The following is a 27,501-nucleotide window of genomic DNA, read 5'->3' as shown; positions in this document are numbered from 1 at the left end:
GTGTTGTTTTGGTGGCCCCCCCTGCTCCCCTGCCCCAACCGCAGCCCCCTTTTCCCCATCATGAGAAGGGAAGCCCCGGAGCTCTGCACAGGCTGCGCCTGTCCTCCCCCAGGCACAGGATTCACACTGGGAACCGGCTTTGTACCTTCCTCTGAGCAGTGGCGGTTTTCTGAGACTATGTGACTGTGTTAAGAAAATTAAGTGGAGAACAGCCCAGCCTTGGCTCTGGCTGCGCTCCTTGCGGTAATTGGCTCTCCGGGGTATTGAATGCTGTCGGTACACTGCATACAACTGTGCTGGCATAAATAAAAAGGGGGAAGTGATCCCCCTGTCTGTCTCTTGTCCCCAAAGGCTTTTTCCTTTTAAAACCCCTTTGCCTACAAATGTAGCTAATAAAGCTGCGTTACGATGCGTACAACCCTGGGCTGTGTACAGGTGGGAGCAGGGAGGACTGGCTGTAGAAATTCAGCACTGGGGGCAGCTGGAGCATCCCCTGCATCTCCCTAGGGTCTGCACATCAGCCTCATGTTCGCAGGAGCTGGTTTCGAGCCCAGACCTAGTGGGGATGCATCATCCCCCCCTGCACATCCCTGGGGGTTTTGATGGGCAGTCCCACCTGCAGACCCACAGATGGGCAGTGGGCGACACCTGTGACCACAGCAGACAGTGGCTGCGCTTGCAGCATGGGTGGGATGGGGAGAGAGGCCCAGGGCTTGGGGAGACCATCGCTTAGGCTCATCCCCTCCAGCTCCTGGGGCAGCCTGAGCCCATCCACAGCTTTGCCCCAGGAGAAAGGAGCCCCCGGCTTTGCCTCGTGGGGTTGAGAGACACTGGGTGCTTGGGGAGAGGGAGCAGCTCTGGCCTTATCAGAGGGGCCCCTCTGCGGGAGGCGGCTGCTTTCTGTGCCTGAATTAATCATGTTCTGCAACCTTTCAGGAGAGAGAGACGCAGCCGGCTTTGATGGGGCTAATTAAAGCGAGCCAGCGCCGGGGGAGGCTGCGTCGGGTCCTGATAAACAATCTTTTGTCTGCAGCATTCAACCCCAGCGGGTTCATGGAGCTGTGCAGCTGTGGGACCAGGTGGGAAGGGAAAGGGGTTTCAAGGAGGGCAAGTGCCCGGCATCAAGCCGTGCCCACTGCAGGCCCCGTGCCTGAGCTTTCGGGCTCCCAGAGCTGTGCCATCCACTCTTCAGAGGGGGTAGGTAAAAGGAGGTGAGGATCCTCCTCTCCAGGTCAGAGGATGGTGGGGACAGGAGACTGTCCCTGTGGCTGGCTCCGCTCACACCAAAGGGCCACCGCAGAGCTGCTCAGAGTGTGATAGAGGTGGCTCCCGGGGATCAGGGATCCCAAGCATATTCCTTGCTCCATCCGCAGGGCTGGTGGCCAGGCAGCATCCCCATTCCCCGAGCACAGCTGAGAGGCAGCCTCCCCTGCTGTGGACTTGGACCCACATTGAGCACAGCGGCTGCAAGGGCTAGGGCTCCTTCCAGCAGGACGAGACAATCCAGGGCCCCGGCTGTGTGTCCCAGGCATGGCTGCTGCTAACCTAAGTGACGGCGAGCATTAACATGCAAGGGAGCACAGCAAGCACACTTCGGGTTAATTTGGGGGGGGGGCCCGTGAAGGTCGGCAGGGGCTGGTGTGTGTGATCTTGGCACAGGCACAGCCCTCCCTCCTCCCGCAGCACCGGCGAGGCGCTTCCACATCACGAAAGATGTTGGATTATTGGTAATGGCTTGAGATCCCCGGAGAGCCTTTCAGGCCATCTGCCAGCCCGCCCAGCCCAGCAGCACCTGTCCCACACGGTCCCAAAGGCAGAGCCCCCAGCACTGCTAATTACCCTGCAGACGATGTTCTGCCCCTGGGATCCTGTGTACCAGGAACTCGTGTGTATCACACAGATGAGAAGACAAAGCAGCCCCCCTTGTACGGGGCTGGGAAAGGCCTACTGGGCCCTTCCCTTTTGCTTGCTCCTGGCACAAGCAGAGACACCCACAAAGCCCTGGAGCTGGGGGACTGGAGACCCCTGTGCTGAGCAGGGGGACAAGGACACTGCCATCTGCCTGACTTTGCACCAAACTCCATGGCCTGCTGCAGTGGCATTGTTGGGGGGAGCCAGTATCGCACCTGGCCTGGTGCCGCGCACTATGCCTGCACTGCCCATCCCCGTGGTGTCAGGGCGACCTGCTCGGGGTGCAGCTGTGCAGGACCAGGCAGCTGCTGTTGCCCACAGCTTTGCAGGAAGGCAGCAGGGCTGGGGCTGGTGCCCACTGCCACCTTCATCAGAGCCCTTCCCCTTGCGCTGGGTGCCACGGGCATCCCCCACGCCTCCCCGGTGCCCGTCCCATACCTCCTGCCACCTCCGGAAAAACCGGCTTCTCCCATGGAAGCTGGAGAAGATCCAGAAATGGTACATCGGGTGAAATGCTCTCCCATCGGGCTGGTTTTGCTGCACTTCCAGGGGCTGGGTGGGGAACTTCTGAAGTGTCTCAAAGCTGCCTCTGACCCCAGCAGCACCTAATTCCCGTGGGGGGTGAAGGCCCAGGGCCCCCTGTGCTGAGGGGCCAGCCACCCTCATCCCACCCGGGCTGCACAGCACCAGCCTGCCTTTCCCAGCCAGATTTTTCTCACCACCCAGGAATATTTTTGAGTGTTTCCTAAATACATCCCTGCACGTTACCCATCACAGGGTGCCTCAAGCTGGCTGCGCTGCTCTTGCACCCGCCGGGCGTGATGAAGGGGGTGGCCAGGCCAAGCCGGGGAGGAAGCTGTGGGCCGCCGGGGCAGAGTGGCTCCAGGGCTGCAGGCAGCTCTGGGTCCCCCCACTGCAGTCACCCTCCGCTCAGCCCTGGGGGTCTCTGTATGAAATCACTTCCCAGTCCTGGAGCTCTTGATGGATGAGCTTCTTTAATGGCACTCCTTCCTCAACACAGTTTGTTCACCTTAAATATATACATATATATATATCAACCAAGGGGCTTTTGCCCCAGCCCTGCCAGTCCTGGAGAGACAGCCCAGCAACACACTGACAAAGCAACGACAGCCCCTTCCTACAGAGTCCCTTGAGCAGCCTCACGCTCTAATCCACGGGAGTATTTCTTGTGCTCACATAAAGCAGGTGTTCAGCAGATGTCACCTCCAAGCAGGCTCAGCCTTTCGTCCTACAGAGACACCTTCCATCTTATTTAAACTGACAAAAATTGATGAGGATGATTTCTCCATCTAATGGGTTTATTTTCTAATCCCGGCTCACAGGGCTGGTGCTGAGAACTGCGGGAGGGACTCCAGCCTAGCCCAGGGCCTTCCTGCGAACAGCCAGGGCTCCCATGGCAGACCCTGCCTGACAGCCTTCCTCCCCTTCCTCCCCTTCTTTCTGCAGTGTGCCCCCTGCCTCCCCCAGCCCAGGTTCAGCCCCTCTGTGACAGCCACGATGGCATTTACTCCCCCTGCCCTGCTTGGGCCTTTCATTTGACCTTGCAACTCTGCTCGAGGCCATCTCCCCGGGGGCCATGGGGGGGGGGAGGCAGTGCTGGTTTGGGGGACAGCAGAGCACAGCCACCCATTTCACCCCAAGCGTGGTTTAATCCCAGGGAAGGGTGCCTGGCCACCAGGGCTGCAGGTGTGAGGCCATTCGAGGTTGTTTCCTAGGACCCTACAATAAATACAGAGCGTGGATGAGTGACGCAGTGACAGCAAGAGGGATGTGTGGCCCTTTGCAGCAGGAGGAATCATCGGTGAGCCATTAAAAACAAAAACACAGGGCAGAGGAAGCCACCACCAGCATCCGAGAAGGACACTGGAAGCCCTGAAATAAAACCTGACCCAGGCAATCGCACCACATGTAAAATGGTTTTCCTCTTGTGTTGAGCTTTCTGGAGAGATTTGTCTCCACCTGGAAATGTTTGAAGTAAGTAATTTATGGGATGGATTGAAAGCCGGTGGCAGTTCATGACAAACACCACCTTTTGTGGGTCTGCATTTTCCTATGGGATAATTATTTCCCTTTCTCAGCATCCTGCTCATACCAATTCTTCTTACCACAGAACACTGTGCTTTAATGATACTTCATGTTTAATTCCCAAGATGCAATTTTACCTTCACGCCGCAGACAATGGCCCTTGCAATCAGCACAAAGGCTCACGCGCGGGCACCCCGGCGGGCAGAGCTGCCTGCCTGACGTGGGAACAGACGAACCACATCGTTTTGAGGCATTGGGAATTATCCTCTCTCCTCTGGACAGAGCACCATGATTTTTGAGGAGGCCATTCCGGGGTTGCTGGTGGGAGCGGGATGCTCAGCACAGTGTGAGTGTGTGTCCCAGCCTTCATCCTGCTCTCCAGAGTGGGGCTGGTGGGGTACAAGGGCTGGGAGGTGGCGGAGGGCTGGACCCTGCCGCACAGATGGTGGTCGTGCTTGCTGTCTCCTCCTCTTCTGCCCAGAATGGTGCAAGTGCCAACTCCATGCCACAGAGTTTTACAAGAAACTATTGCTAAAAAAGGTCACCGACAGCAGAAAATCAGAAGCTCCATCCCAAAGAGGAGCAGCCGGTCCCAAGCTCTGGCTGCTGGGAAGGAGCCGTGGCAGCAGCAGCGAGCTTGGCCTCATGTCCAGCCCAGCCTGCGACCGGCCGTGGCACAGAAATTCCATGGGTGTCTCGAAGGTGCCGTTGCCCTGGTGCTGGTGGGAAGGACCCCATCCAGGAAGGTGCTGGGGTGACGAGCGGGGCATCCAAAGGCCACACTGCCCCAGCACCGGTGGTGGGGAACAGCCCCAGTGGGGCATCCCAAAGCTGCATCGTGCCAGTGCTGCCGGACAGGAGCCCCATCCAAGAAGGGTCCGGGAAGGTGAAGAAGGTGGCCAAAGGCTACCGGGCAGGCGTGGGCGAAGCCTCACTGGACGGCTTTGGCGCTGGGGTGCGGCGAGGGGAGCCCTGCTTCTGCCAGCGGTGTGGGGTCCCCAGGGCGTGCGGGGCTAGGAGCCCGGCCCCTCGGGGGGCTGGGGCGGGGGACTGAGCTGGCTCTCCAGCAGCGCCCGCGTCCCCTCAACCGACACCCTCCGCATCCGCAGGCGCACCGAACCGTAGGTGCCACCGGTGCGGCGGGCGGCCCGGGCGCGGCGGCGGGCGGCGGCGGCGGCCAGCAGCAGCGCGGCCAGCAGTAGCCCGCCCAGGGCCAGCAGTGCCAGCCCGGCCACGGTGCAGCGGTCGAGGCGAGCGCGAAGCCGCGCCGCCCGCGCCTCCAGCCGCTCCATCTGCCGCGCCGGCACCGCCGGGTCGGGACGCGCCGCCCGCGGCACGGCCCCCGCCAGCACCACCAGCGCCGCGCCGCTCAGCGCGCAGCCCAGCGCCAGCGCCAGCCCCGGGCCCGCCGGGCCGCCCCCGCCCGCCGCCGCCGCCGCCGCCGCCGCCGCCTCGCCAGGGCTCCGCAGCTCCGCCGCCCGCGGGGACGCCATGGGGCCGCCGCCGGCCTGCGCGGCCAGAGGTGAGCGGCGGAGACGGACCGGGATGCTCCCCCGCCCCGGACCGGGATGCTCCCCCTCCCCGAACCGGGTCCCCGAACCGGAATGCTCCCCCTCCCCAAACCGGGATGCTCCCCCTCCCCGAACCGGGCTGTCCCCCTCCCCGGAGCCGGGTCCCCGAACCGGGCTGCTCCCCCTCCCCGAACCAGGATCCTCCCCGGAGCCGGGTTCCCGAACCAGGCTGTCACCCTCCCCGGAGCCGAACCCCCAGCCCGTGCCGGCAATCCCCCTCGCCAGGTCCCCGAACCGGATTGCTCCTCCGCCCAGGATCTCGCTTACCCGAACCGGGCTGCCCCAGGGGCTGGTCCCCCGCACCAGGCTGGCCCCCCCGCGCGGAGCCGGGCCCCCGAACCGGACTGCTCCCGCTCCCTGGACCCGGCACCTGCCTCCCCGAACCAGATTGTCGTCCCCCCGGGTCTCCCCCTCCCCAAATCGGGCTGCCCCCACCCCCCGGGACCCGTGTCCCTGTGACCCTGCCGGGCTGCCCCTCCCGGACCCGCCTCCCCCGCCCGTGCCCCGCAGCGCACCCAGACCCCCGGCCCCCGCACCCAGCCTCTCCCCGCACCGAGCTGGGGCCGCGGTCCCCACGCCGCGCTCCGCTCCCGCTTCTCCGGTCTCACCTCGCTCTGCCCACCCCGCCGGTGCCCGCACCGACCCGCCCCCCCTCAACCTGCCACCGGGGCTGCCTACCCCCGCCGCGTCCCCGGTTCCCCGGGCCGGTGCCCGTGCAGCCGCGGCGGGCTGGGCGGGCTGTGGGTGCCCCGAGCTGCCGGCCCCGCGGGTGCACACACACACGCGCACACACACGCACGCACACACACACACACACGTACAGCGGGCTGCCCCGGGGGGGCACACACATCACATGCCTGGTTGCACACCAGCACCTTCTGTGAACACCCCACCTGCAGGGGGGGGGCCCTCCGTGCACCCCCGACGGCGCTGGGAGCTGCCATGGGCACCCCGTGGGGGGATGCATGCGGAGGGGCACAGGTGGAGAGGGCAGACCACCACGGTGGGTTTTGCACAGGGAAGACTGTGGGTCATGCCTGGAGGATGTGCCCATGGGGTGCTGGCTGGGCACCCCATAACTGGCTGTCCCCGCTGGGGACCTGGGGTGGAGATGGGAACACTGGGACGGCATCCTGAGCCCTGCAGCCCTGAATGCAGCAGGGAGAGCTCCAGCCCAGTCGGCTGCCCACCGAGAACCCCTGCAAGGGCCAAGCCTGCCCCCAGATCCTGGGGAAACCTTCAGGGCTTGACCTGGGATTGGGCCAGGCACAGATGCTCCAGCCTGGGACAGAAGAGCCCACGGTGATGCTCACTGCCCAGAGCCATCCCCCCAGCCAGTCTGGGCCCCGCTGCCGTGGTCCCACCTCAGTCCTGTGGCACAGAGCCCCCTTTCACCCCCACCTCTCACCGCGCTATTTATTCCATTTTTCAGTGTACTGGTGTCAGTGCCTGCGCTCCGCTTTGCACTGACCTGAAACTGGATCCCGGCCTGAGCCCCGGCAGTGACCTGCTGGCAGCAGCGCGCTTTTAGCTTGTTTGTTAATGAGACGTGTGCTATTTCCACATTTGGAGCGGTGCCTGGAGATGGAGTTGTGGACGTAAATCCTGAGCGATAGCGGGTGGGCTGCTGAAAGCTGCCGGGAAGATATGTCCATCACATTGCCATTCCTTTCAGCACACTCACATGCCTCCAGCATCTTCACAAGTTCACCTGCGATCACGCTACATGATGCATCGATGCTGCTGCCAGTGCTGGGCGAGCTTGCAGTGCTGGGGCCGCAGGGATGTGTGGCCACTGCCCTGACCCCCCCATGCCCTACACCCTTTCGTGTGTCATCCCTGCCCCCTCGCAACGAGCCCTTCTGCAGCTGTGCTGGGCTCACTCAACCCATGGCGCTGGGGCATTTTCCTGCGTGGGGGCAGCAGATGGGAATCTCCTACCACCCATTTCATGACACAGGCAAGGACTTTCTCTGAAGTCTCTGTCAAATACAGCTAAAAGTGATCAAAAGGTTTCAGGGAGTTTAGGGGGGACGCAGGCACAAATAAAGAAGTGTGTTTGTATTTCTGAGGGAGCCAGGCTGAGGGCTGGACAGGCTCAGCACCCATCCAGGTGCTAGTGCTGGCACAGTCCCAGCAGGGCCAGCTTGGCTTGTGCCACTGCTGTTCAATGATGGGTGACAACGTTATCCTGCCTTGAACATCCCCCTCATTTAATGCTAAAGTTTCTGTTAAATATTAACCTCGATAACCATTTTCTTGTGTTTTTTTTTAAATTTTCCTCCAAGGTGCCCTGGCAAGGTTTATTATTTTAATTATTGGTTTAGCTTGGCAAAATGGGTTTGCAGGTTCCCTGCTGTGATGCACTTACATCGCGGCTGATGCTGCCTGGCATCCTCATGGGTCACGTGGCACTACCTGAAAAGGGACCAACCCACGGTACCTCCAGTCCCTGAGCTGCAGCAGGGCCAGGGGCTGCAAGATGGGCTGGGGTCTTCCATCACCTTGTGCCATACCAAGGGCAAGGGCACCCATGATTTTATTATTTTTTAAGTTTGCAGTGGAGGTTGTGCATGCTGCGACCCACCTGCTTGCTGCTCCCGTCTCCTCTCATGGCGCTGTGTCGAAATGCAGAGGCTTCCCAGCACAGCGTCCCTGGGGACACATCCAGAAGTGGGCCGAGAAAGAAGCAGAATTAAAAATAAATGTAAGTGCATCCTGACACGTTAACCACATTTAGAGAGGCTTTAGTACCAACCCACTCGGCAGGAAGGCAGAATATGCTTGGAGACAAGTAGGTCACGGGACACAGATTGTCCCGAATCAGCAGAAAGAGATGGATCTGGAGCAGGCGGGTACATCCCTGTGGGCAGGCAGGAGCAGGGCTGGGTGGAGAGCATGGCAGAGCTGGGGAATGCTGCCTCTGGCATCACCAAATTCCCTAGGAAAAACAGAAACGCCACTGGCCTGCTCCTGTGCAGAGCCATGGTCAAGCCCTCTGTTTCACAGCACCCGAGCCCTGAGCTGACAAGGGACCCAGCAGTGCCCAGGGTGCCACGGCTGAGACCCCCGTGAGGCTGGGGATTTGGGGGGCAGAGGCAGAACCACTTGTGCTGTGGCTCTCTCCTGCCTTTGGACAGGGACAGGGACAAGCCCGCTAGCATGGAGGCAGCTGCTGTAGCAGTCAGGTCCATGCCACATCTGCCATGGGGTCAGGGCACCCGGGGGGGCTCCTCCTGCACCCCAATCCTGCAGAGATGCTTGAGGGGACACCTGCAATGGATGAGGTAGAGGGATGCATCCTGCATGCATTGCTGCTTTCAGTGTGCTGCCCCTGGGTCCCACCGCCTTTGCTGGATGGGAGCTGGCAAGATGGCCTCGGGCCTTTGAAGGGCTGCGGGGCGTGGGGTGGGCAGCCCAAGCCTTCCCCGGCTGATCCCGAGGAGGCAGAGCATGGGACTGGGAGCTGGCAAGGGCTGCTCTGCCCCCAGGGCACTGGCACTAAGGGAAGGGAGGAGAGATGGAGACAGCCAAGATTTATGCTGCCAGCGCAGGAGCAAAGAGAGGAGGGAGACAGCCAAGGTCAGAGGCAGCGCTGCCAAAATTCACAATGAATCTGCAGGAGCACTGGAGAGGAGAGCCTGAGGGCTTGGAAAGAAATGGAAAGAGGAGGGAGGGAGGGAGCCTGGGAGACGGAGCAGGGTGAGGGAGCAGGATGGCGCTGCCAGGAGTGGGAACATGCCACTGCTCAGCCAAAATAATTAAATGGGGATGAGAGGGACAGCGAACCTGAGCCCCAAGCCAGCAGAGAAGGACGGTGGGAGCAGGAACGGGAGGGAGCCAGCAGGGCTGTGGACATGGCTCTGTCCCTCCGGCCCCCTCCAGCATACCCCAGCACTGCACAGTTTTGGGGTGTGCACGGCTGCTGTGGCCGCCCGGTGCCCAACGGCAGTGCTGACCCTCATCCAGCCCAGCAGCGGAGGTGAAGTTTCATTCCTGCCTCCTTAGTATTCACAGCATCCCATGGCAGAGTGAATGCCTGCAGCCAGCACTGTTCAAGGTGACTTGGAGGTCAGGGGAAAATCAGCCGGGCAATCAATTTGCAAGCCAGCTGCTGGCACTGGCGGGGAGATCCAGCAGTGTGCAAGGACCAGAGGTGCCTGGTACATCGTGGCCTCCCCTCCTGGTACTGCTGGTCCCTGCACGCCATAGACATGGCACCCCAGTCCCCATGCACACAAGGATGCACTCGCAGTGCTGGGTGCCCTCAGGAGCTGTTGCCACCGGTGAGGCAGGCAGGGCTGGCTCTGCACCCCGGGGCTGGAAATCAGCTACGGCACTGGGAAGGGCTGGAGCCGGCACAGCCAGGCACCAGGGTAGGTCATTCTCCTCACTGCAGGGCACGGTGCATCCAGGAAGTCTTGGTGCCCTTGCAGGGGTGGTGGACGGCTGCTTTGAAGCTCACGGGGCTCTCCTCCAGGTCCCCATTGAGGATGTGTCACTCCAAGGGTGTTTTATAGCAGAACCCCCTCTCCTTCCCCAAACAGCGATGTCTGAGCCTCAGCCCAGGGTAGCTATCTCTGCCCAAAGGCAGCCGGAGGAACAGAGCCATGCCTTCCACTAAGACCAGCTGCAGAGCCACACTGGGAAGAGGCTCAAAACTTTCCTGGTGATAATTGAAATCTAGTTATCTTCAGCTAACACCAGGCTGCCGGGGAGATGGGGAAAACCACAGGTGCCTTGTGATATGGCAACAGCTGATGCTGTGGCTCAGGAGCACCAGGAGACTTGCTGTGTTCTGCCTGAATATAAAGCAAAGCACAGAAAGCATGAAGCAGAGGGTTGGTGAACTAATTTTTTTTCTGGCTGGTGACACCTAAGGGTGCACACAGGCTGCCTTTTCCTCTCAGTGCTGGCTGTGGCTGATGCAGATGGGTGGCTGCACACCTTTACCCTTATCCCCTCTGCATAGAGTTCAGATCTGAAGCTCTTTTTTTTTTTTTTCCTTCTGCAGATTTGCTTCACCAAGACATTATCAAATGTGCCTGGAGCCACACAGGACCTGCTCACCTGCAGAGAAAGAGATGGGATGGTGCCTCTCAAGTGGGCTTTTAAAATGTCAAGGGTGAAATAGGTTGGGAGGAGGAGGAGGAGGGTGCTGGGGAGGTGCTCTCCATTCATAGAATCATCTAGGTTGGAAAAGACCTTTGAGATCATCAAGTCCAACTGTTAACCCAGCACTGCCAAGCCCACCACTAAACCGTGTCCCTAAGCATCCTATATTTCAAACACCTCCAGGGATGGTGACTTCACCACATCCTTGGGCAGCCTGTTCCAAGGCTTGGCCACCCTTACGGTGAAGGAATTTTTCCTAATATCCAACCTAAACCTCCCCTGGCACAACTTGACACCATTTACTCTTGTCCTCTTGCTTGTTATCTGGGAGACCAACCCCCTGCTGCCCACCCCTTCCTGTCAGGCAGCTGGGGAGAGCCATTATGTCCCCCCTCAGCCTCCTTTTCTCCAGGCCAAACACCCCCAGTTCCCCCAGCCGCTCCCCATCAGCCTTGTGCCCCAGCCCCGTTCCCATCTCTGGACACACTCCAGCCCCTCTGCGACCCTCTTGTAGTGAGGGGCCCAACCCTGCACACAGGATTCACGGTGCAGCCCCACCAGCGCCGAGCGCAGGGTGATGATTGCTGCCCTGGTCCTGCTGGCCACACTGCTTCAGATACAGGCCAGGGTGCTGTGGGCCGCCTTGGCCAGGCACAGGAACCTCAAATGAGCAGCATCGGGCTCCTGGAGGTGCGTGCACGCTCGCTGTGAGCGCCAGGGAGGAGCGGGGATTCACTGACACCGGCCTGGAGGAGGCCTGTGGGGCTGCCCTGCCCGGGGCCAGGCAGCTGCAGGCACGCCGGGCGCGCAGGTTCGGGCAAGGGCAGGCAGCGTCCCTGCAGCGCCCGCCGCCCGGCTGCCGCGCTGCCCGCACAGGCGCTGCCCGCACAGGCGCTGCCCGCACAGGCACGGCACGGCACGGCACTGCAGGGCACGGCGCGGCACCGCACGGCGCAGGACACGGAACGGGCAGAGAGGCGGTGGCAGCCGGGCAGCGGCACGCACGGAGCCGCCGCCGCAGGGCCCGAGGAGGGGCCGCTAAATCCCCCCCGGCCCCTCAGGGCCCGGCGAGGTCCCTCAGTCCGCGCAGGTCCCGCTAAATCCCCCAGCCGCCAGCAGGGTCCCCTCAGAGCCTGGCGGGGTCCCCTCATCTCCTCAGGTTCTGCTAAATCCCACCCCCCCCCCCCGACCCCACACCCCCCCCCACCCCACACCCCGTTCCCTCAGTGCCCAGCAAGGTCCCTCTGTCCCCCGAGGTCTTGCTAAATCCCCTCCCCATCCCCATAGCACCTGGCTGCATCACCTCAGTGCCTGGTGAGGTCCCTCCATCCCCTCTGATCCCACTAATTTCCCCCTATCCCCTCAGCACCCAGTGGGGTCCCGTTATCATCTCAGGTCCTGCTAAATCCTCCCATCCCCTCAGCACCTGGCGGGATCCCTTCAGCGCCTGGTGAGGTCACCTCATCCCCTCACGGCCTGGCTGGCTCCCCTCGTCTCTTCAGGGCCCCACTAAATCTCCTTCCATTTCCTCAGCACCTGGCTAGATCCCTCCATCCCTTCAGGATTCCACTAAATCCCCCCTGCCCCATTGCCTCAGTACCCACTTGGGTCCCCCATCCCCTCAAATTCCACTAAATCCCCCTTGTCCCCTCAGTGCCCAGCTGTGTTCACCCCATCAGGTCCTGCTAAATTCTCTCACTCCCTCAGGGCCTGGCTGGATACCCCCCATCTCCCCAGATACCACTAAATCCTCACACCCCATCACCTCAGGGTCCCGCCAAATCCTCCAACCCCCTCAGGGCCTGACTGGGTCCCCCCATTCCCTCAGGGTCCCGCCAAATCCCTCCCCCCCCTACATCCCCTCAGGGTCCCGCCAAATCCTCCCATCCCCTCAGGTTCTGACTGGGTCCCTCCATTCCCTCAGGGTTCCGCCAAATCCCCCTGTCCCCTCAGAGCCTGGTTGGGTTCCCCCATCCCCTCAGATCCTGCTAAATCCCCCTGTCCCCTCAACGCCTGGTGGAGTCCCTCCATCCCCTCAGGGTCCCACTAAATCCCTCTTCCCACTTCATGCCCCAGGACCCTTCTCCCACTGGGAGGACAAGAGCCCGGGAGGTGGCAGCAGGGCTGGCCTGTGGGCATTGCCCCAGGCATCATGTTCTACCTGCATTTGCTCATCAACAAGCGTGGGCCATTGGCCAAAATATGGCTTGCTGCCCACTGGGAGAGGAAGCTTACCAAAGCTCACGTATTTGAGTGCAATTTAGAGACTACAGTTGAAAAGATCATCTCACCAAAGGTATGCTATTAAATGAGAAGGCATCTTCTGGTAAATTCTGGGGTGGTGTTCATCTTTTGTAGGGAACAGGACTGTTGCTATCATGGGGACTTACTTTAGGACAAATTTGTGGCTATTTCAAAACCAGTGTGAGATACAATCCTACTCTGGTTTTATTCAGTTCTTACTCAGATAAGATCTCCATCTCATTGAGTTATACTTGTATAAATATTTTACTTGCTATTTTACTCCTGGAGATCTGTGGCATACATTTATGTACAGTGTAAGCAAATGTTACCACAGTATATTCAAATGTATTTTTCCGCATGCTGATAGAGCTCCAGGGAGTGCTCTGTGGGCACTGCTGGCCAAGGGATCACGGTAGGTGGGTTTCAGCCACCCGTGAGGCAACATGAGCCCGTCAGTGCAGTGTGGTAGCAATGGTCTTTCTTCAGAGCCTTTGAGTACTGGCAGTGGGTATTCAACAGAATTTGGGAAATACTGGTATTCCCAAATACAAGGAAATTGTCTCAAAAAAATTGAAAAGTCAGCTGCTTAACCAAAGTCAAGCTTAACCAAAGAAAACTGCCGTGAAATTGTACACAGAGAATGCTTTTGCTGATCTTGTCATAAATAACTTTTGACATATTGTAACCATGTTTCCACTTTCAGTGGACTTCTTCCAGGTCCCCCATTATAATCATATACACATATAATTAAGCACACATAGTGCTTATTAGAGACTCTGTATGAACAGTCCTGGAGGCTGAAGTCCTCTGTCATCACAGAGAAGGTATGACTCAAGCAAGCACAGATGCAGGCAGTCAAGTAGCCATGACTCAGTCCTTGGCCTCTCCGTTGCAATTGCATCCAAGGGAACAGTGAGGAACGCTTTGCACTGTCACTAATCGATGGCTCAGGCGAGCCAAGGCTTTTGGCTGGTGCAAGCAGATTTTTGGGTTTTTTTTCTCCATGAAAATACCTGCTTGATATTTGGTAGCCTGAATTGCATCATCTGTCTTGCATGGGTTATTATTAGTTGAGTGTTGTTAAAATAATCTTGGTATTATTTGGAAGTGTTTTCCAAGAGGTGCTAGTTGAGTACTGTTTGCTTTCCCTTGCATGCTGTCCTGCCTAGCATCTGCATGACCACCTTGACTGTGTTTGGTGCAGGAAGACTTTGCATAAATAAGGCCATAGTTACGGCCTTTCTTTGCAGAAGTAAGGGCATAGGTACCCTGTCTGTTCACTCAAATAACCAAAGTGTCAAATACTAGGATACAGGGCAGCTACTTTCTGTTTCAGGTTGCATTACACTGTTTCTTGGCGTTTAGCTGAGATGTTTTAGATAAAGTAAGTGCACCGGTTCAGGACTTACACTTTGGCATGGCAATGTTTAGGAACAGAATCAACTCAAAGTTCCTAGCTCTGAAAATTCATTTATGTTTACAATCCTCTATATCAGTACAAAGCCCTGTTGAATTTCATAGAGCTCTGTATTGTGGTATGTTACTGGAACTCTGTTACTATTGTGTAATATTTTCATTTTGATATTTTTGCCAAAAATACTAACTCCTGAACAACTTTTTTAAATCATCAAAGTTTACAATAGCTCTGCGAACCTCTGGGCACTTACTCCTAGGAGTGGTGCGGATTTACCACAGGAAAGTAAAGTACCTCTTGGCAGACTGTGGTGAAGCTTTGACAAAAATGAAGACAGCCTTTCGCCCAGGTGTGTACAGAATTCTGCATTTTTCCATCTGTGTCCTTTACAGCTCTCATTTTAAAAGTTATTTTTTGATATTTCTGTTAAATACATGTTATTGATAACAAAGGAAACTGAACATACTAGTGCCTACTGCTGACATTTAGTCTGGCTTAATTTAACGTGATTTCAGGTCTTTGACTCCTTTAAAAGAAGCGGTGTCTTAAGTGGTCTTACAAGAAGAAGCTTGAATTCAGCTTCAGTTGCTAGATAATTAATTTTAATTTCCAATGACACCAACAACATGTCTAACAGGGTGTTAGTGCCAGATCTGACAGTGTGTTTTGAGCTCCAGCCATGTAGCCAGAAAGAATGCAGCAGAGATGACTGGGTCCTTTTCCAACACGCTATTTGTTTGTCATACTTAGGCAACAAATGGGGAGGCACATTTGTCTAAAAAAAGGCCAAGAATCGGACACCAGCATCTGTTGTGAGCCCTAATGTGCTTTGTGACCTGGTCTGTTTGCAGAATACCTACTCTACATTATTCCTAAGGATAGACTCATAAATTGTTTAGCTTAGAAAAGACCTTTAAGATCATCGAGTACAACCATTAATCCAGCACTGCCAAGTCTACTGCTAAACCATGTCCCTAAGCACCACATCTACACATTTTCTAAAAACGTCCAGGGACAGTGACTTTCCTGGGCAGCCTGTTCTAATGCTTGACAACACTTTTGGTAAAGAAATTTTACTAATATCCAATCTAAGCCTCCCCTGGCACAACTTGAGGCTGTTTCCTCTTGTCCTATTGCTTGTTACTTGGGAGAAGAGACTGACTCCCACCTGCCTACAAACTTTCAGGTAGTTGTAGACAGTAAGAAGGTCTCCCCTGAGTTTCCTTTTCTCCAGGAAACCCAGTTTCCTCGGCTGCTTCTCATCAGGCTTGTGCTCTAGACCCTTCACCAGCTTTGTTGCCCTTCTCTGGACACGCTCCAGCACCTCCATGTCTTTCCTGTAGCGAGGGGCCTAAAACTGTACACAGTATTCACAGTGCGGCCTCATCAGTGCCAAGGACAATCGCTGCCCTCGTCCTGCTGGCCCCACTGTTTCTGACAAAAGCCAGGGTGCTGTTGGCCTTCTTGGCCATCTGGGCACACTGCCAATTCATATTCAGCTGGCTGATGACCATCACCCCCAGGCCCTTTCCCACTGGGCAGCTCCCCAGCTGCTCTGCCCAGTGCCTGCAGCACTGCAAGGGGCTGTTGTGACCCGAGCGCAGGACCCCTGCACTGAGCCTTCTTGAGCCTCATACAACTGGCCTTGGCCCATCGATCCAGCCTGTCCAAATCCCTCAGCAGTGCCTTCCTGCCCTCAGGAAGATTAAAACTCCTGCCCAACTTGGTGTCACCTGCAAACTTACTGAGGGTACACTAGATCCCCTCATCCAGATCATCAATAAAGATATTAAACAGAACTGGTTAACGATCATGAGTAGTTAGTTAGTGTAGAAGAATGAAGCTGGGTTAATTAGTATTGATAATATACAACTGTGGGTTGGCTTCAGGGGCGGTGGGTTGGCCAATGTAGATAAGGTGCAGCTGTGGCTGGTTAAGTTAAGTGGTTGAGAGCCAATGAAGAGAGAGCAGCCGAGGAAGAAGCAGAGAGAGTGTGTGTGTGTATGCTCTGGATGAGGTGAGATGAGGAGAAGGCAGTGGAGGGACTGGCATGAAGAGAATGCTGGTATGAGATGGTAAAAGACCTTGTTGCAGCTGGCTAGTTTGGAGAGTGTTGCGACAAGTTAGCATTTGTCAACATTTGGAAATCTCTAGAAGAAACACAATAAGTACCCAGTACTATCTAGTTTGAATGCCTACTATTATAGTAGTTATAGAGGACTACACACCACAAGAACAAGACACAACAGTCACAGCTGTGGCAATGGAGACTCCCATGAGATCTAAGGGGGCAGGGGGTGGGGGTTGAATTCTCAGTGGAAGTGGTAAAATGCTGAAACAGGCTGTCCAGGCATGCTGTGAATCTCCATCAGCAGAAATAGACAGAAGTGATCAAACTTATAAATTAACCCTGTTTTGAGCAAAAGGTTGGGTTAGATGGCCTTCAGAAATCTGTTACTTCACAAATGGTTCCAGGATTCTCTGATGACCACATATTTGCAGTCTCACTTCATAGTTATTTGATGCTGGAGAACAGTGTTATACAGACACGGGAGAGAAAAAGAAAATGCACTAATTCATTTCAAGTGCTATGGAAGGTGCTAGGCCAAATGTCAGTTGTGAGAATCTTTCAGGGACTTAATATAGCTGTTCATAACCCCAATGGTCTGACTGTATTTCAAGTCCTGTAGCAGCAGACTCTTCTGTATCTGCCTGTAAAACAATAAGGCTTCTAAAGTATATGTAAACTAAGGATTTTAATTCCACTTCGGAGTCCTGTTGACAAAGTGCTTAAGCTTTACCTTTCTGTTATTTAGAATGGCAGCAGACATTCCTGACAGGTTTACAGTCTTATTATATGTACTTGGGAGAACATTACTTTTATTGATACTTATTTTGTTATGTTGTCTCTTTCTTTTAGGACTTGTTGACCTTCCAGAAGAGAACTTTGAGGCTGATTATCTGTCCATTACATTACCTGAAGAATTTCATGATTTTGAAATGCCACTACTTGATTTAAAGTAAATGCTTTCCTAGTTTTTACTCATTATTTTAGAATCTCTAGAAGTAAAGCATATCCTTTCTGTTATCTGATCAGGACTCGGAATTGCTCTGATTTGATAACTGAATTCTCCTAAATTCCAAGTCGGCTTTACAGTCACATGAATTGTACTTTGGTAGGGTTCCTCAAAGTCCAGACATCTACAATGAAATAACGTGTGGAACTTCAGGATTTTAAATTGTCTGAGTGAAGCCTGCAAACAACTTTCTGCCCTCAAGAAAAGATATAAAAGTTAATATAAATGCCATTGTAAGACCAAGAAGCTCTGGCTAGTAACCTTGCAATGTTGCACTGTTCCATTGTGTAACTGTATTTAATTTCTGCTCCATTGCTCTTTGGGCTGGGGCATTTTATCAGCAGTAGTCAGCTTGGCTCCCCATGAAAAGCCAGCATATTTCTTTGGCTTTTCTGACAGAATGTAGAAAAACTGATAAAAAGCGGGAGGCCAAGACACGTTTCTGGTGTCTGCAATGCCCCCAGAGGTCCAGGATAAGGGATTTCTGCTGAAGCTTCCTCTGTACCTTGTCATAAATACAGCTTGATGGGATCTGTTAGTATTTAGTATTTTCCAAGTACAGCTGCCAGGTAAAACTATTTATTCAAGTACTTCAGTGTGCTAACTGTAAAGCATGCCTTTGCTGCCTACCCAAAGAGTCTGTGTGGTTTGATTTACAGATGATGGCGTTACACTGATTAGATGCCTGTTATGGGGTGAGCGCCCGGTAGATAGCAGGGCTTGGATGTGAACAAACTCGCATGAGACCAAGTTTTCTGGCAAAAGAGAGTGGCAAAATGTGAAATAAGGAGTACGGCTGCTGCCCTTGTCCTTATAGCTATGCCTGCTGTTTCTTGTGGGGGCTGCTGTCTGAGTATACATCTGGATCATTTGTCCATGGAGTTCCGGATGTGGGCAGTATTCTGAAGCTGGGTAACACAGTGCTTTCCCCTTCCTCACGGACCTCTCCCAGCTGTCTCCTCTCACAGCTAGTGCAGGTTCAGTCTTCGCTGCATGACATACATTGGTGATTGCATGCATGGAAATTTTGGCTAGCAAAGGCAGCAGCTGCCTACTTGCTTAGAGGTATCAATTTTAATAAACCTATAGCACCTGGTTTCCATATGCTTATTTTCAGCTTTTAGAGGAAATCCAAAAGAGTGAATTTTATCAAAACCCCCTTAAAAACGATTTGACTGCGAATAGCCTTGGGAAACAGTTGTTCTCTCTCCACAGAAGTGAGGAGCAGCCAGGGTACTTTTAATGCCATAGAAAACAGAAGCTATCTTTTGGGGGGGTTCATGACAAAGTGTCAGGATTGAAGACTGTTTAGGACCAAGTTTTCATGTTCCAGCTAACTGGTCAATAGGTTTCAGTTCACCCTATATTTTGTATAATGTTTTTTTCGTCAGTTCCATTGATGTTGCTGAACATTTTACCTTGAATCAGAGCAGAGCTGAAGACATCACACTTACAGAGGATTACGAAAGCAATATACTTCTCTGTGATAGAAACTTTGGTGAGAGAAGTTGAGAAATTAGAAATATTCCATAAGGAAAAGTGTGTTTGTGTGGAAAAATTTGTACAGTCTGAGTGCTTTCCAGACGTGAAAAAAGTGTGTGCATTATTGAAAGTGTGTGTGTTTCACACTTGTGCTGATTGGCCTGTCATACTGTCTTATGCTTAAGTTTTAGTGTAAGTACTCTAAGTAATATAATATGATATTGGAGACTGAGAATCAAACCAAACATTTTCTGCTTTTTACTGAATTAGCTAGAATTGTTTGTTGTTTGTTCCATTTGAGGTATGGGATATGTTACAATCTTTTAAAAAATATGTGAAAAATTAGGAAATTGATAAATACGTGTTTCAAAAATTCAGGCAGATGAAGCATCAGAAATTCTGTGTTTATTCAGATGAAGAACCAGATGCACTAAGAAAACAGAGCTTCTTTGACAGCAGCATCTTAATGAGCAGTAGGAGTCCTGTGGCTGATCACAACTCTGCGAGTGTAAATGGAGACAAGTCTGCGCTGCGTGAAGATGCTTACTGTTTTGAGCATGACTGTTTTGGAGATGAGGAGAATGCTGTAGATATGATTGGTAGGGTTTGCCATAGATAAACAGAATTAGCTTCTTTCCAAATATTTTTATTCTTACAGGAAAACAAACAGGATAGAATGAAAGTGATTGCTTTCAAACATAAATCCTATATTTTTTGTTGTTTTCATACTTTTTTTTACTTGTCACTAAATCTATGATCACTTAGACATTGCCACATAAAATTGTTTTAAAGGATATAAATTATTTAAAATTAAAGGAATTTGATTTATACCTAATATTTAACAGTTTAATTTATATTTTCAGAGGTGATATACTGCAGCATTTTTATCCTTATTGTTGTAATAACAAAGGCAGCAAAGTAGCTTCTACATCTATGTGGTTTAGAGTATTTATGTAAATCTTTATTTATACTTTTAAACCAGTATCAGTATTCTACTTTTCAAAGAAAAGGTGGAAATCTCAGAAGTAAGACTAACGTTCCCGTTTTTGTACTGCTGAAGACAGCTGTACTGTTGACAGCCATCTGTGGAAGCTGAGCTTATTTTAGTTTGCAGAGAATTAACCTTAAATAATTAACATTAGGCTGTATCAGACTAATTTATAACTACTGAGACTTAGAATGATTAAAACTATCCATTTTGTATTTAAGAAATCCTGTTGAGGGATGAGCAAAATGGTCTGGATAAAGACATTCTTGATATGAAGGAAGAACATCCTTTGTCACAAGGTCTGCCAGAGAACAGCATAGCCAGTGAGTCTGCAGTGTCTGCTCTGTCTTACACAAACCCTCTGTATTAATGCCTAAAGTTACTCACATTCAGCTCTGTATAATATCTGGAGCCTTTCTCTTTTGTTCCTTTCCTTTATTTTTTTTTCTAATATCCATCCACCATTTTAGGTACAATTTAATTTGACCTAGGGATTCCAGATCTGTAATGTGACATTGCTTAGAAACACTTTTATGTGACATCCTGTTGGATACGCTGTTGATCCACCCTGCTGCTTAGGCAGTACGATAAGGCTTTTGTAGGGGAAAGGAAACTGAACAAGGGTATGCTGTGACTTTGAACTTTACCTATGAGTATTTCTGGCTTCATATTTCAGCAGCAAATGACACTTCAGTAGTTCATAAAGTTCCTAGTCGTCTTTTGGTTTGACATTGGTGAAAGAAATAATTTTTTTGAAAAGTATTTCTGGAAATTTTTTTATATCTTAAATCCTTATACCCCCATCACACTGTTACTTTAAAACTGAGAATTCTGGAACAGCTTTGAAGTGAAACAGTGGCACTTGCCTTTCCTTGCACTAGTCCTGCTACTACCTGTTCCTTTTATGTTGACAGAGATGCCCACACTGCCATGCAGTTTCCTGGAACTGGAAACAGATACATATTGAAAATAACCACTTTTCTCCCCAAACATTTTTCATTGGGTGGGTTTTTCTACCAGTTCTTCCGTCTGTTCCACCACCCGGTCATACAGGTTCTGGTGTCAGCAAAGGGAAATGTGTAGTGCAGAAGCAGAGACAGTTATTACTGGTTAAGGTGATTGTGAGATCATAGATAAAATCACAGTTTTCTAATTCTGATCCTTTTTGTCTGCTTTCATTCTTTGTTGTGAGATTAAGAAATTTTTCCATCTTGTAAACTTTTTTTTAATTTGGATTATTTGCTGGGTTTTCTTACAGTTGAGTCCAGCTGCACAGACACCACCATTAAGGAAGTAAGTCATCTAATGAATGTAACAATGCCTTCATTGATGGAACACGATGGATTTGTGCTTGAGCCAGTTGATGATACAGGTCAGAACTTGACCGGTTTCTTGTTGAATGTTTGCACTAACTAGCTTTCATTTTCTTCTTGTTGGAACAAAACAGGTTATTCCCACTTTAGATTTCATTGGCTCCTACTGTCATAGTTCTATTTTATGGTAACTATTACACAAACCAATATCAGGTATTCACCTGATCTGCCCAAATCTCTGCTGACAGTTTCTTCTGCGTACCAAATCAAGTTTCCTTGCTCTTCAGTTCTGCTAACAGTGCAAGCGTGGGCTGTTCATGAATGTTACTGAGGTTTCAGCCAAAGAACTTCTACTGTTAGTGACACATCAGTGATTTTTATGTGTAAAATAACAATCTTAAAACTTTCAGGCCTTTGTAAAATTCTGTTTTGCAAACTTTTAACTTTAATAAGATCCAATAAGAAAAATATTTAATTTCTTCTGTAAGTAAATTTAAATGTCACCCATCGTGTTGGTGGCTGCTAGCAAATAAACAAGTTCATGTTGACATTAATATTTAAAATACTGGAATTTTCCAGTCTGCTAAAATAATATTCAATAAGTTACAGCTATATAACCAATCCATGTCTTTCTGTCATGTTTACTATGTACATCTAAATTAAATTCCTAAAGGATTAAACTGACAAATACAGATATTAATTATGAGGTAATGAAACCTGTTGAGTACATCAGCAGTTCTTGGAACAATGACCTTCCTGATGGATTAAAGACAGCTTACTCAATTTTGTTGGTATATCTTGTGTTCTCATTAAGTCCTCACATTCCTGGTTCTTTAGTATGGTAGTCATATGTCTTCCATAACTAAACACATGAATTTCCTGTACAAGGATACAAAGAGTATACTTTATGAAAAATTTTGGAGAAACGGCACATGCACTTGTACTTTGATTTTCAAGTCTATGTGGTGTTTCAGGAGGTCAGCAGCCTGTCCCTTTGATTCACAGTGCTTTTTTTTTATGCCTAAGTGTTCTGTGACTAGACCTTCTTAGATATTTTTTTTTAAATACTTGTTCTATGTAGCTATGACCCAGAGGAAAAAAAATAAAAGAAAGAGGAAGTTGCTTGTGGATGTAGGGAAGGAACTCAGCTGTAACACTATATACAACCAACTTAACAACTGCACGGACATTCTTACTACATTAGACCTTGCACCCCCAACAAAAAAAACAATGATGTGGAAGAAATCAGGAGGTGTGGATAAAATCCTGTTCCATGCTACACAGCCTGTGGTTCATGCTGATCTGCAAATGGTAAAGATCAATTTCTTGTAGGTTTTAATGTCACTGTATAGATTATGGGACTGTTGCACACCTAGGGTCTAACTGAGAGACATTTTGCAGACTTGGTTTCATGTGAACTCCTAGTAAACTGCAGGTGCGTAGCATCACTGAAAGTATTGTTTTGCAGTAAAGTTCAGTTGGATACCTGATGATTATTTGCAAACTCACCACTAATTGCTTCATCAGAAAGACAGTCTGTAGAGCTCGCAACTTTTATCTCTAGCACTCCAACAACAGGTGAAACACGACAAAGTTGAAAGCTGATGTTTCATTTCACATACTGGCACCTGACTGTACACTAATACACAACTATTTAGATTTCTGTCAATTTCTTTTCTGCTTTCTACTTTATTATTTTCCGTTTTGTTTCTGCTCTGTAATCAATATGAGACCACATCTTTCCTCTATGTTTACTTTAAAGTACATCAGGCATGAACATTATTCTTATGATATTGTTAATGGCTTTAGAAAATCAGTATGCCAATTTGTTTTGCACTTGCCAGCTGGAGAGCAGCCAGAGACTTGCTTTTCAGAGGACCAAGAGGTTCCTGATTGCTGATCATTTTGGCTAGCAGGGTGGGCCAGACCACCCTTTCCTGTGGCTGTGCACCTTACTGGTCTTTTTTGCACAAGACAGTTTTATGGAAATACTATCTATCAAAGCCTCTTGTGTCCCTACGTAGTATCTGACAGATCATTCAAAGAAGCTGTAAGTTTAGAGCTGGTGATAAGATAAAAAAGAGCTCAACAGGCACACAAGGTGATAGGGAATAACAACGGTGTGACCTGTGTGCAGCAGCCTTACGTTAATTGCACTCTTTCTTCTGTTGTGTGGCTTGGAGAGATCTGGGAGGCAGGGTCTCCAGGCAAACAGCTCTGCAGGTTCATTATAGCAGCACAGCTTCACCACTTAGAGTCGAGGTGCAGAATTACAACTTGCTCTTTATGAGGATGAAAAATACTCATATACCAGTACATGGGGAGAGAAATCCACACACATAACTGCAGATATTCTTTTTTCATCCTTGCTTACTGGCTTCAAGGAAAAATGATCCAAGCTGTCCCTTAGTTATTTCTTCATGAAGTTTGCTGACAAAGTTGAAGCTGCAGAAGGCTATTCCAGATTTTCAGGATTACTTGATTCAAATATCTGAATTCTGGGTTGCAGCAATTGATATACAGCTTGTATTTCAGTTGTTTGCAAAATGCTTCAAGAGTCACAGATTTAACATGAGAAGAAAAGGAATACAGAGGGAGTCTGAAATGGAAGAAACAAGAAAAGAGCAAGATACCACAGGTAATATTTTAGTTCTGTTGTTGCAGAATTAGCTGTTAGAAAATGTTTTCTGTTTTACATAACGTTTGAGAGACATGTGCACAGTGTTTGTGTGCAGTGTTCTATAAATCAAAGGCCAAGAAAGTTAAATGTTAAGGAAAGTGGCTGTTAATTATTTAAAATAAAAATGAAAAGTTTTTTTGTTTTTGTAAGTACTTTGCTGTTCTTTTGTTCCTTAGATCAGAAACTGAATGGAAGTCTTTTTCTTCCTTGTGGCATAAGGAAGTATTTTTGGTTTCAGCTTTGGTTTCTGTAATTGTCTACCAAACTACCAGATTTGGTGGTGGTGGTTTTTTTTAAAAAAAGCTTCTCACTTGTTCTGAGTGTAATCAAACTGCTCTCTAGATTTCCAAATTCATGTAAATAACTTCCGTTTGTAACCTAAAGATTGTGTTTTGGTTAATATCAAGCAAGAAGAAATGTTCCATTTTAGATCTGAGAGGGTGATGTATCTGCTTTTACTCCACTGCTCTGCCACAAGTATAATCTGTATGTCTGCCCCACAAGTTAATCAACAAAAGCACCTCTTGCAAGTCCATAAAGGTCAACTTTTAGAAAAGGAGAAACTCTCTTGGAAGGTGATTCTTATTCCACGGTCCTATTGGGAATAATATTTATTCTGTATTTACTCATTCTGTCCCTTTCTTTCAAAGATTGCTAGCTAGGGTGTGAGTTTTGTTTTTCAGTGTTGTTTGTTTGTTTTTTTAAGGACAGTGATTCACAGTAATTGCCTCTTAAACCTTGTTTTTTTATTAATACAGAGATGCTGATAGTAGAAGAGCCAAGTTACCTGCAGGAATCAGCTCATTCAGAGACTGAGAGAAAAACTAGAAATGATTTGTTTATGTTGACATCACAGAATAACAGAAAAGAAACTCATGATAACTGTGGTGAAATGATAGTGAGCAGTTTCCATAAATTTTAGAGACCTATATGTATTTATTGGTTTCATTTTATGCTAGGGTTCTGTGTAACACACATTAAGAAATTACTAATACATGTTTGAAAAGGATGCTAGAAACAGCTGATGTAGCATTAAGTAGCTTGTGTTACGAAAATTTATTTATTAGCACTTTAGTAGCTTTACAATGAATGAATGATTAATTAAAATGTCTATTAATAAGTATAGATTACAGTCTAACCATTAAGCATAAATGAAATCTTAATAGGAAATACAGACTCTTTGTACTAAAGAGATAAATATAATCATCTTGATAAAGGATAAAACTTACCTTTTGTGTCTCGTATTGAGAAAATACTTAAGCAATAACAAATTATTTCTGCTGTCTTCATTTATGCTGACTTGAAAGGGCATTCTTTAGAGAATATGAAACTCACTAAAGCTGAAAAAGAATGACAAAATTGGACCTAACAGGAGTAGAAAATGCAGGGTCTGTGTCTGAACGGAGGCCATAGGTACAGACCCAGCTGTAGGACAAATACTACAGCGACGTCCCTGCCTATGTGAGAATAGACATGGTAGAAATAGCAGCTATTAAATCATTTTGGTTTATTACAGTAAATGCTTTGAGCAGAATTATGTAATCGAGAAGTGCACTGTATGCATAAATGGTGTTGCCTACTGATCATCCTTTCTGTTCTAACAGCAGGATAGACTGACTTTCTCTGAGAGCTCCTCACTGGTGAGCAATTGCCCGGGCCAAGAAGCTGAAACACAGCCAGCTGAGTTAGCAAATGTATGCATACCCGAAGCTGACCCCTCTGACTTATTTCAGAAGAGAACGGTGTTCTTTCTCAGCAATGTTTTAAAAATATTTGTAATAGCGTCATGAACTTACAGTGCATTTTGGTGTACTAACATCATCTTTAGTACATGTTTTGCTAGTCAGAAACTGTATAGCTTGATAATCAGGGCTGCGGTATTCCCACATTCAAAGGTTACAGTCTGGGAGGGAAACAGCTCCTTACATAGAGATGGTGCTTCCTGTAAGAAGGAAACAGTTTCTGAACTTACTGGCTGTGAGGATGCTCAGACACTCTGAAACAAGGGCAGTCTTCTCCTGTTGACTTCAGAGGTGAAGCCCAAAATCTAAATCCAAATTTTTGAACATTCTTTTTGGCCCCTGACCAATACAACCTTTCACAAAGTCAAAACCAGAACACATTCTTTTCTCTGTTTCACAAAGCCCGGTATGGCCACAGAGGTGTCAGTTATCCTGAGTATGGCCATCAAAATGCTCAGCTCCAGCTGGATTTTCAATTAGGCTAAAACTCTTGTCCTTTTTATCATCATGGGGTGTGACTTTTTACACGTGCTGTCTAACCTTCTGTTCTGTTTCCTCTCGAGGAACTAACAAGGAACAGGAAAGACAGTGAAGAACTAAGGTGGAGCAAAAGAACTCGTCAGTTATTAAGAACTTTACAGGTACTGTGCAGGATTTAGTCATTAGATGCCAAAGCCAGGTGTTGATTGCAGGTGGACCATGTCAGAAAATCTCCTACTTAGACTGTTGGTCATATTGCTGCCTCTTATACGCAGCGCGTAACTGCATTTTATTGGGTATTTACATAGGAAAAGTCTGAGTGCCTGACACGGTGTCTTCCCACAGCTGCTGGAATTGCTAGAACTTCCTGAACGTTTGCTTCCAGGGCAGTGTTTGCTCTAATGCTAGGCCCTTGCTCTCTTCCTTCTATGAGTATGCTCTGGAGTATCTCTACAAAACCCAACTCACAGCTGCTTACAGGTTTCCAGATCTCAGCTGGGCACTGCTGGGGTGCCATCGTTTAGCTATTCATCCTCTTGAGATGTCAGCTAGGGAAATGAATCAGGGTTATGTTAAAAAGAAAGCTGGTATCACCTTCTTTAAGAGGTTTTAATGCCCTGGTGCTTTCAAGGTGCTTGAAATTCACCAGGGAGGGCAGCCTTTGCCTCGGGAAGGCTTATTCTGCTTTTCTTGCAGAAATCCTGGTGAAACTGGTGAAACTGTAATGTAAGACATCATACACCGTATCGCCAGGACTCTAACAGAAGCCAGCTCTAACAGGCTGCTCTGATGCTGAATGTCCAAGCGCCATTAAAAACCAAGCAATAATACCACTTCGTTAGATGTGACTGAAATTGCCTGTGATACAGCCGGTACTCTGTATCCCACGAACAAGGCATGCGGGGGTTCTTATCATTTTGAATCATGAGAACCCTTATAGATGCGCTTCATCGCATGCCTCAATACTGTTTCGGTGAATTCAGTGGAACTGGGCATATGTAGATTTTAGTAACGTAGGTAGGTGCTAGCAATATTATGGCAATAAAATGTTAAGAGCCACTTACATAAATGCAAATGCCAAGATAAGATCCTATTCAAGGTGTTCAAGCAGAAAATATTCACTCCGAGCAGCGCTCTTCGGTTCAGCCTTGATGGGATCTGGGTTTATGGGCAGGGAAGCTGACCTGACTGATGTTCTCATTTCTCTCATGCAGCACCTGAAGAGATCAGGCATGTGTTCGTTCAGTTTTCGGGAGCTCTGTTGGAAAAACAACCGGAAAGAAGTCGCAGCCCAGTTTTACATCTTCCTTGTCCTGAAGAAGCAGTCAGTTATTGCGCTTCATCAGAGCGCTCCCTTTGCTGACATTACAGCCACCACTGGCCCAATGTTTGACACTTGCTGAAATCATGCAATATTTGGATAAGCTAACAAAAAAAT

The 27,501-nt window shown here is 49.8% G+C and overlaps 1 protein-coding gene across 1 annotated transcript; it reads left to right on the top strand.

Moving 5' to 3' along the window:
- The first annotated feature begins 11,862 nt into the window (after positions 1-11,862).
- RAD21L1 (RAD21 cohesin complex component like 1) lies at positions 11,863-27,487 on the top strand. The gene is given in 13 exon segments (XM_056354486.1): positions 11,863-12,939; positions 14,521-14,650; positions 17,222-17,321; positions 18,770-18,876; positions 19,274-19,459; positions 20,070-20,171; positions 21,107-21,220; positions 22,243-22,472; positions 23,697-23,799; positions 24,600-24,739; positions 25,446-25,535; positions 26,147-26,224; positions 27,278-27,487. Coding segments are annotated over 13 exon segments (1,734 nt in total). The 5' UTR covers positions 11,863-12,795.
- The last annotated feature ends 14 nt before the right edge of the window (positions 27,488-27,501 follow it).

Source organism: Falco biarmicus, chromosome 10 (assembly GCF_023638135.1).
Source record: "Falco biarmicus isolate bFalBia1 chromosome 10, bFalBia1.pri, whole genome shotgun sequence".
NCBI lineage: Eukaryota > Metazoa > Chordata > Aves > Falconiformes > Falconidae > Falco > Falco biarmicus.
The sequence above is the reverse complement of the archived record's forward strand: the minus strand, read 5'-3'. Positions and strand labels throughout refer to the sequence as shown.